At 42.3% G+C, this 13,055-nt stretch overlaps 1 protein-coding gene across 1 annotated transcript in view; it reads right to left on the bottom strand.

Moving 5' to 3' along the window:
* The window catches only part of LOC138607115 (neurocan core protein-like), a 65,721-nt gene that overhangs the window by 14,974 nt on the left and 37,692 nt on the right, over positions 1-13,055 (bottom strand). Inside the window, exon 10 of the mRNA XM_069679673.1 lies at positions 957-1,070. Within this exon, the coding sequence (XP_069535774.1) occupies positions 957-1,070 (114 nt within the window). The remainder of the gene's footprint in view (positions 1-956; positions 1,071-13,055) is intronic.

Below are 13,055 nucleotides of genomic sequence, written 5' to 3'. Positions count from 1 at the left end.
TCACTGCAAACGTGATTTTATCTGTAAAAGCTCCCGTAGTTTCTAACACATTTAATTTTCCTGCTTTTTGCTCTCCTGTTTCTCTCCTCTCTCTATTGATTGTTCTGCTCTCAGAGTCCCACATCAGACCAGAGCAGACACTGGAAGGCAGACAGAGAGAGAAAATCTGTTCTCCTCTGCCGTCCTCTCACGTGTCTCCTAAAAATGTCTCCTTAAATCTCACGCTCTCTTTATCTTTGTCTTTGCTTTCGTTCGTCAATTATTGAGTATGCTTTTTAAATCTTGTGTTTGAAGAGATGTAGTTTGCATAATTCAGTATTGCATTGCTAGAAAGGAAACTCAAAGCATCATAATTCTAACCCTCATTTAAAATTGTTTTCTTCAATGTCTATTATTCGACACATTTTCTAACCTTCCAATGTGAACACCCTTGTTTATTATAAACTGCTTTGATCAGCATCTTCTTACAGCAGAGAGCGTGCAAGATTTTAGCAAGGGACAGAAAAGGTTTTTTTTGTCTAAAATGAGGGTATTTTTTCCATTAAAGTGGGCGAAAACACAAACAGTCGGCTCTAACTTTTACACAAATTGTTTGTTTTCCTCAGTGTTGTTTTGTTCCGACATGTCGGCCATGTTTTCATATAACATGCAGTTTGTTAACAGCCTCCTTTACAGTCGCCTTCTCACAGGGGAATTCTCCTAGTGAGAGAGGAAGCCAGCTGGACGCAGGTGTTCTGTATGAACCTGACACATTAGGGTTTCCCTCCCCCTCCTCCTCCTTCTTTGTCTCATCCCCTTTCCTTTTAACTTTCTTGTTTTTTTTGTATTTTTGCCATCTTCTGAACATTTCTTCCCCCTCCATCATTCTACTTCCTTCTCCTGCTTCTTCCTTTGTCACTCTCTTCCTCCACCCAAATCGCATTCATTAGTTTCAGAGTTTTCATGCACAGCGTTACCTTTCTCACAGGTAGCTCCTCCGTAGCTGGGCAGACAAAGACAGACAAAGGAGTTGATCTCATCGATGCAGGTTCCTCCATTCTGGCACGGATTAGATTGGCAGTCGTCAATGTCTGGAGAGAGAGGGAGAGGGGGTGAGTCAGATTAGATACAAACACACACACGAGAGCAGCACTTTTCAAACAGCTACTTTTTAAACTAGCTGCCACAGCTTGTTACTGAACAAACCCCTGAGAGATCAAACTTTTGGAGAGATTAGAGGCGTTACTGATGAAGTTAGAATGAAAGCAAAATGATTAAACTTTATCAGTGAGCGGTTTGGGATGCAGTGAAGCGCATGATGCTGTTTGCAATGTGTTTGCAGGACGTGCTGCAGTTCTGCTGTCAAACCTGAGCTGCAGGAGCGGGGAGAGCACAGAGTGGGGTGGAAGGTAGAAAGAGAGAGATGCAGAGAAAGTGGGCATCTATTTCAATATCAGCTAGTGACCAAAAAGCTGAAACCACTCAAAATGTAAGTCCAAAGGTCGTCCATACTGAACACATGCACACACACATACAGCAAACATATTTTGCAGAGGCAGTAGAGAGGTGAGAGTTCTCATTGTGGTGAAAAATGGTGACTGTATTTCTCTGGCTGATCTGGGCCTGGGGGCAAATCATTAAAAACTGCAGCTGGTATCCAACAACTGAGTGACTCCCCTGGGCTTTGGCAACGGGTCATGAGAGGGGAGGGGGAGCGAATGTGCGATGAGGAGCTGCGGAAACTCTAAAGAGTAAAAAAATATGTGAGGATGTGAGATCTGCTCAAAATCTGAAAATAGGAAATAAAAACAAAAGAGGGGGAGAAAGACAGGAGTGATATGATGCTGTGATTTTGGGAAGTTGCCAGGTTTCAGGGTTGGATTGGAGCGGCTTTGCAGGCAGACAGTGTTTGGGGCCGAAGAGTCTGTTTGGATAAAACAGCGTGACAGCTTCACTGTTGGCACCCCGCTTTGAGCTGGCTGATATTAAAGGCTGAAATAGAGGCAGGAAGTAGAGATCCAGCATATCTCTGCATGTCCATGTTTATGATTCAGTCTGTTAGTCTGACTTATGATGGGGAGGAGAAATAAAAAGGAAATAAAACAACAAAAAAACAAAGCCGGGATACCAAAGAGAGTCCCACACATCCAACGCCACAGAAAATAAACAAGGAGTGATAATTCTGTTTCAGATAAACGACATTAAGATGCTGATCTAGAAGCTATACTCTACTTGTAGGTTGGAGATACTTGCCTCAAAATGACATCACACTTAAAGTAAACGCTTGTTGATAGACTGCAGGATTATTCATAAAGCCATTAACAGTAACTGATTAAAAAGGTAAGACACGAATACAGATTCCTGAATGAACCTCTGAGGAACTCCATGTCATTAAAATAAGAAAATACGCCTCCCTCGACACTGTGAAATGACAGATGAGCAGTTTGCCAGAACTGCTGTTAAATAAAAATCAAACAGCTCTTCGGCCTAACATGAGCATCTGGCCTCATTAAACCGCAGCACTGAGGTAAGGATGGAGGATATATAAGGAGCACTGAGGTCAATAAAGTAAAGCTCTGAACATCAGCTTTCAGAGGGGCCGGTGTGGGCAGGTCGACATGTCATAGGAACAAACATAGTGGTGCTGTAGACATTTTTCGATACGGACCTTTATCTTGTTAAGTTTACAGATGTGTCATGTCATTCCTCCTCATTCAAAGGTTCTTTGAAAAATAATGGAAGTATTACTCATTTCATTAGCTGCTTGGCATAACTCCATCAGTCTCCTGAAAAGTCCATTATCAGTGTCTGTGGCTTTAAGTTTCTACCTCACACTGGTTTCAGTTGCGTACAGGACCATGATTGACTTCTACATTATAGTGTTACATAAACATGCTCATACAGACACACCTTTAACTGATCAGATATAACCTGAGCAGAGAAGACGTTCGCCCTTCAGCAGACAAATTTGTCAAAATATTTGCATTCATCACTCTGCACATCAAATGTCAAACATTCATGCCACATCTAAAAAAAAAGATTTCATGTAATTATACTTTAGACAATGTGTACTATATGTCTGTGACATCACTTTGTCCCTCTGTGTATATCAGTGTCGACCTTCCTCACCTCGACTCCAGCAGAGCGATGAGGACCAGAGTGCAGCAAGCCTTCCCACTCAAACTCCACTCAGTGCCCACTCTGCCCAACCGGCTAAATGAGACAGGTGGCAGTGTGTGCGTGTGTGTGTTTGCGTTCGTTACACCATATTTGTGCATATGTATTTGTGCATTTTTGTGTATCCATCTCTCTCTGGCTCACTCCCCAGTACAACAGAATCAGGCCGAGGCACTAGCACGGTCTCCGGAGAGTAGAGGAGAGCAGAGCTCCACTTATCTGCTGGCACAGAAATGGATGGAGGAATAAACAGGTGGAGCACAGAGCTAACTGCTGGGAGAAGCAAACACACAAGCTGCACTATAAGCTCTTCTCTGAGCCCACATCATTAGTATGAATCCATCAGGAGAGGCAGGAAGAGAATGTTAAGGTTTACGTGTTTAACAAACCAGCAGCAGACAAGCAGATATGAAGCTGAGGTTGTTAGAAGGTTTGATTGCAGAATAAATCTGTCAGCTGCTCTTGCTGCCTCTCTGTGTGTATTTGAGGATAGCTGGCCTGTGTGAGGACAGAGGATGAAGAAATGTACATGGAGGAATATGAGGGAGGATTGTGAGAGAACAGCCAGACAAACCGGGGGTGGTGTTGGTTGACAGAATGTCTGGAAGCTCACTGCAGGCGTGTGTCAAAACCAGGGTGTGAATAATTGAAAAGTGACGGAGAAAGAGAGCAAACAGAAGTAGGGTAGTCCCTTTTGGGATTATTTGTGCGTTCAATATATCAGATTAGATTTCTATTACCTGTGTACCTGACCAGAGCTACGCCCAGCCCAAGACTCCACATCCCGCCCATCGTCCCCAAAAGACTGTTGTCCTTCTGTCCCCTCTATGACTTTGCATGGCTTTCAATTCTCTCACCAGCCACAGTGTTTGCACTAAATGTTGAGGCTAAATAAAAAGTAAACAGCTCTTTCACTGTTAAAATACTGATAAATGAGACCTCAAACTTTCATGGCTGTGAGTTCTTGTGGGTTTAATCAGGCAGGTGAAGGAGTCCAGCAGAGAGAGAGAGAGAGAGAGAGAGAGAGAGAGAGAGAGAGAGAGAGAGAGAGAGAAAGACCAGTCAGAGGCTGGAAGAGAAGAATCGATGTTTCAGCTGAGGACTGGCATCTGTTAAAACATGGTGTATTATTTCAGTGGTCGAATATAAAGAACTTCCTGGTTACAGGAGATCGAACGTCCCATCATATAACTTTATGCTGCCATCCACACGATAATAACATTACAAATTAGACGTCATAATAACGTTACAATAATGACGAAGCAAAAAGGCAAACAGCTTGTGCTCAGATATTGAGGTAGGATCAAAACTAATAACTGTCTTCATACATTTTAACTATTTTGATGATTATGAGGTCAGAGGTCACTATAACAGGGACATGATGTTACAAGTATATTTAGTTGCACAGAGAAATCTTTTTTTAAGTTCACTGATAAAAGCCACAGTATTAAATATCTGCTGCTTTCTCTCCTCCTCTGCTTGTTAAACTGCAGTCTGACTTCTTTCTGTCATGTTTTTGATTGTGTAGCTGTGAGCTATTTTGTAAATCTCTTATTCTGTCTTCCAAAGAGCCAAATACTAAATATTCACCCACAACATCAAATAAAAGAAATGTCAAAGCAAGAAGCGTTTAAGTTATTTGTTACTTGGCGTCTGTTGCCAAGTGATAGAGAGAAAAGATGCCAGCAGCTCATTTGGAACGTCAAAACTAAAATAAATATATTGAGAGGATCAAGATTGCAATCTATTTCCTGTCAACATGAGTGTTTGAAAAAGCACTGAGAGCAGTGGAATTAAATTTTACATCTGACTTTTAAATTGTGCTTTTCAGAGCTATTCAACGTTTGAGTTAAACTTCTGAAGGAGTGAGAGTCCTGTTTCTGCAAACGTCTCTGACTTAATTGCTGCAGGGAATTGTGAATGACCTCGTCAAAAAGAGTTTCATTAAGTGAGAAGATAAAGAGGACAGCAGGAATGGGAAAAGTTGAACAGACAAAAGAGTTATAGAGAGAAAGGAAAGCATTAATTAGGAAACTAAACCTTCAGCCATGAATGAAGGACAGACTGATACAAAGAATTTAGGAAATAATTGTGAACACATTTACAGTTTCTGTGAGTACATGTTTCGTAATGGTGATGCTTCATTATGCATAAAGACACACAAGCAGAGGATTGAAGGTGAACAGATCAAACCTCAGTCTGATCAATTACACAGAGAACCTTTGAACCAGTAAATGCCACCCAGAGACTCCACATCTCACAGGGTGCTATGGATTGCATGAAGGGACAATATTAATGTGAGACAGGGAGATTTTTTTGTCAGCTACATGGAAGAAAATGCAAATTCATGCAGGAATACTCCCAATCAGTCTTCCTGTGACACACAGCAGAAAGAACACCGTCTAACAAACACAGTGTGTGCAGGTCTGCAGCCTCACCAACCAGCAGCAGAGACACGTCTGCTCTCTTTCTACATTCTCCTCATTACCTCTGAACCACAGCCGTCATTATGTAAAATAAAGAGACGTGACATCCTGTAAAACGGCGTCTTTGAAATGGAAATGTTTGACACACAAAGGTTTTGTGTTTGTCATCTTTCATGGTGTGAGACTCTGGATGACTGACTTCCTTTAGCTAGCTGAGGGGCTTTGACATTTCTGTGCCCTTCTACAGAGATGGATACCTTTGTATTGAACCGCCGCTCGTCCTCACAGCAGGCCCACTCAATGGGCCGTGCTGTGTTGTGTCAATAACTATAATGCCCGTGTGTGCTGAGTGTGTACAGCTGCTTTAATATGATTGTGCTTGTATTGTAATGTGTTATTATGAATGTATGTTTTGTATGTTGGTGAACAGTGCGGGAGAGAAAGAGTTGTGTGTGTGAGCTATTGCAGCAAATGTGAACTGTTTGATGTGGATATTCATTGCTGGAAGCTTAATGTATGTGCTTTAGTATGCATGTGAATGTCAAGTTGCTTGCTTAACATGTGGTACTATGCCTCCCACTTCTATCTGTTTTTGGCAAGAGTTTCATTCTGCCTCCACACGTGTTGATTCCTTTGTGAAACAGGAACTTCAGTACGTTTTAAAATATAAGCAATGGATTAAATTAAGTTGTGTGAAAGGCGTCACTGTAACTGGTTCAGTCACACAGCTCTCATCAACTCTGTTTTCATTAGCAGAAAGAAGCTGTTCTCAGCCAGAAGCTCTAAAGGCATATCTCAACAAACCCCACTGTTTGCTTCGTGCCCAACACTTATCCCAGCATTTAAAGTAAGAACATGTACCGGTTCCTTTACTCATCCTTCTCCTTAAGCAGCTTTACAAATACATGAGTTCTCTGTGTATTAACAGATTTATGCCTTTTTTGAAGATTAATTTCTTCTGCTATCTCAGGAAAAAAAGATGTTGGAGCCGCCCAGCTGCCGGGGGGGATTTGAGAACAAAGTTTAACAGGTGCTCATTTAAAGCTGTTTACTTTAAATACCTTGCACATTTTGTGCTCTTTAAATTCTTTAGTTACATAATGTAGACTTAAGAGGCAAAATGATTGATTTAAACGAGGGAGAATAATCTCTGTCAAGCTCATTTTAACATCTTTCATTATCCAGTTTGTATAGAATTATGATTCTAATCTCAGAGATACTTCACGCTCATCACAGGACGTGAGCTGAATTCAGTGCAATCAGCACTATATTGTATAGTCCTGGACCTTCAGCTGTGTTTGGGTGCGGGTGGATTACAAAGGGATCAGGATCAGCAGGGAGAGGAAGCAGACAGACAATACAGCGGCTCTGGTTCAGCCCACGGCTCTGTGCTGCTCTCCTGAGCGCTCAGTGTGATGCTGATCAACCATCAGAGGCTCCAGCGTCTGGAGAAAAGTCCTTCATCCTGCTGTCTGCTGGAAACAGAGAAGATGCTCATCCCTTTCACTTTGCTAAGATGTTGGGATGAACAGGGATATGTTACCTCACCACTCGCCCCAGACGCAATTACATCTTGGAGCCTTCACGATGTACTGAGAGCCGCGCAGGCAAAGATCCAAACAGTCGCAGTTTAGCAGACTTTGTAGTGCTCCGAGGGGAAACGAGCAAAAGTGAGCCTTAAACCTGCCTGTAGACATTTCCAACAGTCACATCCTGAGGAAGAGATGCATCTTAATTCATGGGATGCAACATGGACATTTAAATGTGCATGGATGAATGTGTGTGAGCATGTGTGTGTGTGTGTCCACAGTGTGTTTCACACGGGTCTTTGGTTGACAGCGCTGCAGCAACATTCAGAACAGCCTGGGAAAATGTAATGAGGTAAAGTGTCACAACATCTCACATCGCTCTGCTAGCCCTCAGTTCTGACAGCCTGTCTCACGTGTGTGTGTGTGTGTCCACCGGCTCCATCTTCAGTGTCTGTATACAGTATATTTAGTGTGGGAGGGGGCCAGTGGAAAGAGACAGTGAAGCCGAGCCAGCTGCCACAGTGCCTCCAGTATCACAGCCTCACTCTCTATTTCTGTCTCCTCACAGAAGGAGAGAAGGGAGCTGGAGATAGTGGAGGACTTCACATGAAATGCAGAGCAGATTCAGAGAATCATCAGACATGCCCTCCTTTTTTAACTCTCCCTTCCTTTCTCCTCTCTTTTCTTAGTTCCTCCACAGTCGTTTCCTTCCGCTCCACTTCCATTATTCTCCTTCATTACTCACTTCCGAGTCTCTTCACCTTCTATTTTCTCTCCGTCCCTCTGCAGCTCTCTAAATGGCAGCTTTATCCTCCTTGGCCCCTGTGGGTCTCAGCAGGCTAATTTCCTTTGAGTCAGGAGGGTTTACAGGTGTCCCTTTAGGCCTCCCGCTGTTACAGCAGCAGGACTGCTTAATGCTGTGACTGTTTGAGTCCACCATCTTTCCTCCTCCTTTTCTATCTTCCTTTGTCCATCTCCTGGCTTCCTTCTCTGTGTCCTTTCTCCCTTCTTTTCTCCTCCATCCCTCAGACTTTAATGATTGCTTCCTTTTCCTTCCTTTTTACAGTCCATCCTTCCATCCTCACTTCCTTCTCTTCTGGTCCTTACTTGTGTCACATTTAAAAATAACAGTACCTCTTCCTTAAAGTAGAGCAGTTCCCCAGAGGGGTGAACGACAGGCTATTCTCTGCCTCCTTTTGCTATTTCTGACACACTTTCTCAGGAAATAGTAGAATCACATGATCTAATTTCTATTTCTTCCTCAGTGCCATCAAAATCAGTGAGTCGGTGACATACTATATAAGGATCTGAGAGGACGGGGCTCTGATGAGGAATCTTTACATCTAAATCTGAGAGAAGAGAAAGAGAAAGAAATGGTCCATGAAGTAAACAGAATCTAGTCAATCAACCAAAACAGTTTGACAGTCAATGAAGCTCAGTCCTCCATCATCTCTGCTCTGTCTGTCTCTTTCATGCTTTCCTCCTCCATCTCTCTGTGAAATCTCCTGCCCGCTGCCATGGAGATAAGGAAAAAAGAACCCTTTGTACTGTTGGGTTAGGTCACTACAGTGTGTACAGTATGTAGTAGAGAGAAACATCAAGGCAAAGCGAGAAGAACTGGTTCATTAAAGGAACATTAGGCTGAGGACTTCCATGATCAACGTGACATGACATGACGTTGTTAAAGTTTGATTTGAATGATTTGATGAAAATATATAATTGTGATTATTCTGACTTCTGATTCAAATGCATTACTCAATTTAACAAGAATTAAAGAAACAGACCTGTGGACTTATTGTCAGTTAAGGTTTGTGACGCTGCGTTCACATGGATTCAGGCAGACAATAGATGGCAGACGGACAGCACGTCACGGGAAAAGTAAACAAACACTCCGACGGAACAACAAGACGGCAAAACAAAACACGCATGACGAGATGTTGCTATGGTGATGTTAAATAAACTATAATCAATTTATTTCATTTGATGTAATTATTGCTTATTATTTTTGATATTCTTTTGCAAACAGAAGATTATTGTTATTTTTCCCTTAAAACACAAGCTAATTCTTTCTTTTACAATATGGACAGTGAAAGGAGAACTGCACTTTGTGTAACCCTTGTTTATCTGCGTCTGAAAAAAAATGTTATAAAGTTCGGGGTGCTGTTGAACCAAAATGATCAGCCTCTCGTTGTCAAGATCGCCCATGTTTTCTTGTTGTGATAGGGAGGTACGTCACATCCGGTTGTAAATTATGTTGCAATTAAAGTTTTCATTTTAACTTAGGACGGCAATGCTGCCTACCGTTTCCATTGCCGATCATCTCTGCCAGCCTCACCACATTTTACTGTCCTGCTCTCATCCAATAAAATGACATCCGGTTTATCGTCTGCCTGAATCCATGTGAACACAGCATAAAGGTTGCTCTTTGTTGAGGTCCACCCACGCTTCTGTTTTATATAAATCAATGAGTCAGAGAAAAGTACAACGCAGGTCTGAATCATCACAAAGGTCAGATCAGGGTCATAATATCAAAATATGAAATCATGCACTGAAAAGTTGAGCTGTTAGTCTGACAGCTCTGTATCTGATCTGTCTTTTATTTGCACTTGTTAGCTATGTTGCTTATAATATTAACATAAAAAAATACAGATTTGTTCTTATTTGTTCTTTTAGTAATTAGTCCCTTTAATGTTGAGGTCATTTAATGAATATAGTTGGCGGGTCATTCTAGCTAAGACAATCATGTGCATAATCCAGCATGAATGCAGGTGTTCTCATGTTTGTGTGCACTCTCATGCATGTAGCATAATGTGATCCATATTTAAACTGGATTACATAAGTTAGTGTGCCAGTCTGCAGATGTTTGTGTGTCTGCATGTGTGTGTTGTTGTGAGTGTGTTTCTGTAACACTGATAAGACCCCTCTGTGTAAAACACAGTTCCTGGTCTTCATGGGAAATCAATTTGTCCCGCTTTCTACGTGGCCTTTATATGCTTCACTTCCTCCTACAGCTGTCACACACACACACAGACACGCTGTGCTAAACCAAACACTTATCAGGCGCACACATACATATTCATCCACTGCACCGACACTTCAGCTGACGAGTAAATTACAAGGAAGAGCAGTAAAGAGGAAGCAACTGAAGGTGGCAAGGGCAAGGGCAAGGGCAAGGGCGTAGAATTGGGTAGGGACGGTCGGCACGTGTCCCTTCCAATACGCAAAAAATGACTGATTGTCCCCACCAATAATTTTGTCCAAATTACTCTTGTTGCGCTTACAACCAACAGCGGAGTCGTTTATATGAGACAGCCGTCACTTTGTCTGTCACTGTCAACAAGGACTCCAGTCTACAGCTGAGTTCATACACTTTTCTAAACTGAAAAAAAACTTATAACCTGCCGCGAGACACCTTACTTTGAGAAGAGAACAGAGAAAGAAACAGAGATCAGAGTTCATATACTTCAGTTATTTGTTCTTTTCAGTCTCAAGCAGTGATGAAGCAATACTCATCTGATAGTAGTTGGCCTGTTTGTTAGTGAATTTATAAATCCTTCATAAGGCAGGGAGAGGGCAGTTGTCGTCCCCACCGATGTTACAATGAAAACTACGGCCTATGACAAGGGAGTGAATGTGTGTGTGAAAGTGCGTGTGTTCGTGTCACAGGGAGAGAGAGGAAGAGATAAGGTGAGTCGTGGAAACTTGTCCAGCAGGTGTGTTTATATCACAGAGATACTGCATGCGGCACTCACACACGCACACACACATGCGCCCGTACACACAAACAACCCTGCAGCTCATTCTAATGCAACTCCTATAGAGTGTGAACAGAGGTTAACTGCACACCTGTTGTTGCTTAATGTTTTATTGTTGTGAAACTGTATCAGTGTGCTTCTATGTATTTTTGGTGGAAATGTATTTTATTATATTTCATTTGCAATTTCTATGACTGCAGTTGTGTGTATTTGTGTGTCTCTCATTGTGTGTATCACTACTTTTATATGCAAATGTGTGTGTATCAGTGCCTGAGTCAGCTGCAGGCTGAGCAGCTCCAATCAGGCTCTCCTGGTGGTGTTGGTAAGGTGTGAGGTAAGAGAACGGGAGGTGGTGGTGGTGGGGAGGGTGCAGCCCATCATAATGCTGAATAAGAAATCCAGAAATCCAGGGCTGTGGATGAATTAATGAGGCATGTGGATACGGGCTGAGCCAGCCAATCACAGCCCTTTAAGAGCTCCTCAGCTGCTGACAAACTGCTGCTCATCAGTCACACCACAGACACACACTGCATCATTTACACACTGACTGTCCCATCCAGCCTCATGCATGCTTCATCTGACTCACTGTACTGAGTCGTGTGTTGTTATATTTCTGTCAGGCTGTTTTAGCTGTCAGGAAGATGGAGGTCTGCACATGGAGGAATAATTCAGCGTTTTGGGTAACACTCTTATGTTCTTACGTTTTTAATAAAGAGAAACAACTTTCATGTCTATGAGGGGAAGCTTCAGCTAACAAATAAAGACAGTGAGATTTCTTGGCTTTGAGGAGTGACTTCTTGGAGACTTGTTGTCACCATGATGACGACCAGCAGGTAGCAGTCTTTATGCTAAGCTAAGTTATCAGTCTACTGACATTTGCTTTATATTTACGGAACAGATATGAGAGGGATTCTTGTCTAAATAGCTTTGGTCACACAGCAGGACTCTGTCGGTTCAGCAGATAGTGATTAACTACTGTAGCTGAAAATTGGTCAGTTATGATGCTAAAACTACAGAATTTAAGGGTTAGATTTAAGTATGTAGCTATGAGGGTGGCAGTAAAGTACAGTTAAAACAGCATTTCATCTTGACTCTTGTCTTCTCGTATCTAGCATCTGCGCATAGTGACATATTGTTAAGGCAACGAGGCTAGACAGGCGGGACATCGCAGGAGTAATTCAATTTGAACGCTGAAAAATGAGCATGTCAAAACAAACATGGAGGACTACAGTGTCACATACTATTCATCAGAGAGAGAGATGAGGCCTGTCCACTGTAAAATGCCTCGGGTGTAATCTGGAGCTCTTCAAAGTGCATAAACTCCAGGCAGCAGACCTGTAACCACCGCTAACACCCTAATGTAGATTTTTTGGTAAAGAATCCAGAATGTATATTTCAAACAGCCCTATTATGTTATGTTCTGTTGTCCCACATGTGAGCAACCAAAGTGTTCATCATTACCTGAATCATCATTTTCTGATGGTGCAGTCTTTCACCCTGTGGGCAGCATGGATTAAAACTGCAGGAAAAGTTCAAGCTAAGAAACAGCAGTAAAACTGAGCAACATATTGACCTGAGCACTAAAACTTGGAGGATTTGGAGCCAAACACATAAATCCATCCCATCATTAATGAAGGAGTGATTCGAATGTCCTGAGGGGAGCAGCATGGCAGCAGACCATTCCATCTGTCTCCACCTTTACACCCTGCAACTCACTGACAATCTGTTTATCAGTCTGCAGCTTTATTACTTCCTTTCTTTGCCCTACACTTTTGTAGCACCTTTGCTCTGCATTATCACTATACCTCTAGCTCGAAGCGTTCCAATCTCAATTTACCTCAAACCACCTGAACAAATATCTTAACTTCCTGTGTATCTACCATAAAAGATCCATTATCCTCAGCCACAGCCTGTCTTACCCATCCCATCCTCTTTGACCTCATGGCTCAGATGTGTGGACACACTGGTGAGGTGGGTTAGTGGATGATGATATTAATAGCTTCAACCTCATGAATCTTTAAAGCTCAATCACATGAGAGGAGTGGGTCTCAGAGGATGAATTAATGCAGAAGCCCAGCGGGGCGTTTCAGCCTCTTTAAACATGACTTATGCATTAGCTCTTCATACAGTCTTGGGTACTTGGTTTTATATAAGACAGGCCCAAACAGGTGTGTGTGTGTGAGTGTGTG

The sequence above is a fragment of the Semicossyphus pulcher genome, unplaced genomic scaffold, assembly GCF_022749685.1.
Source record: "Semicossyphus pulcher isolate SPU_LCO1_2020_fin unplaced genomic scaffold, fSemPul1.0.p SCAF_4, whole genome shotgun sequence".
Taxonomy (NCBI): Eukaryota; Metazoa; Chordata; class Actinopteri; order Labriformes; family Labridae; genus Semicossyphus; species Semicossyphus pulcher.
Note: the sequence above shows the minus strand (reverse complement) of the source record. Positions and strands in the feature narration are given on the sequence as shown.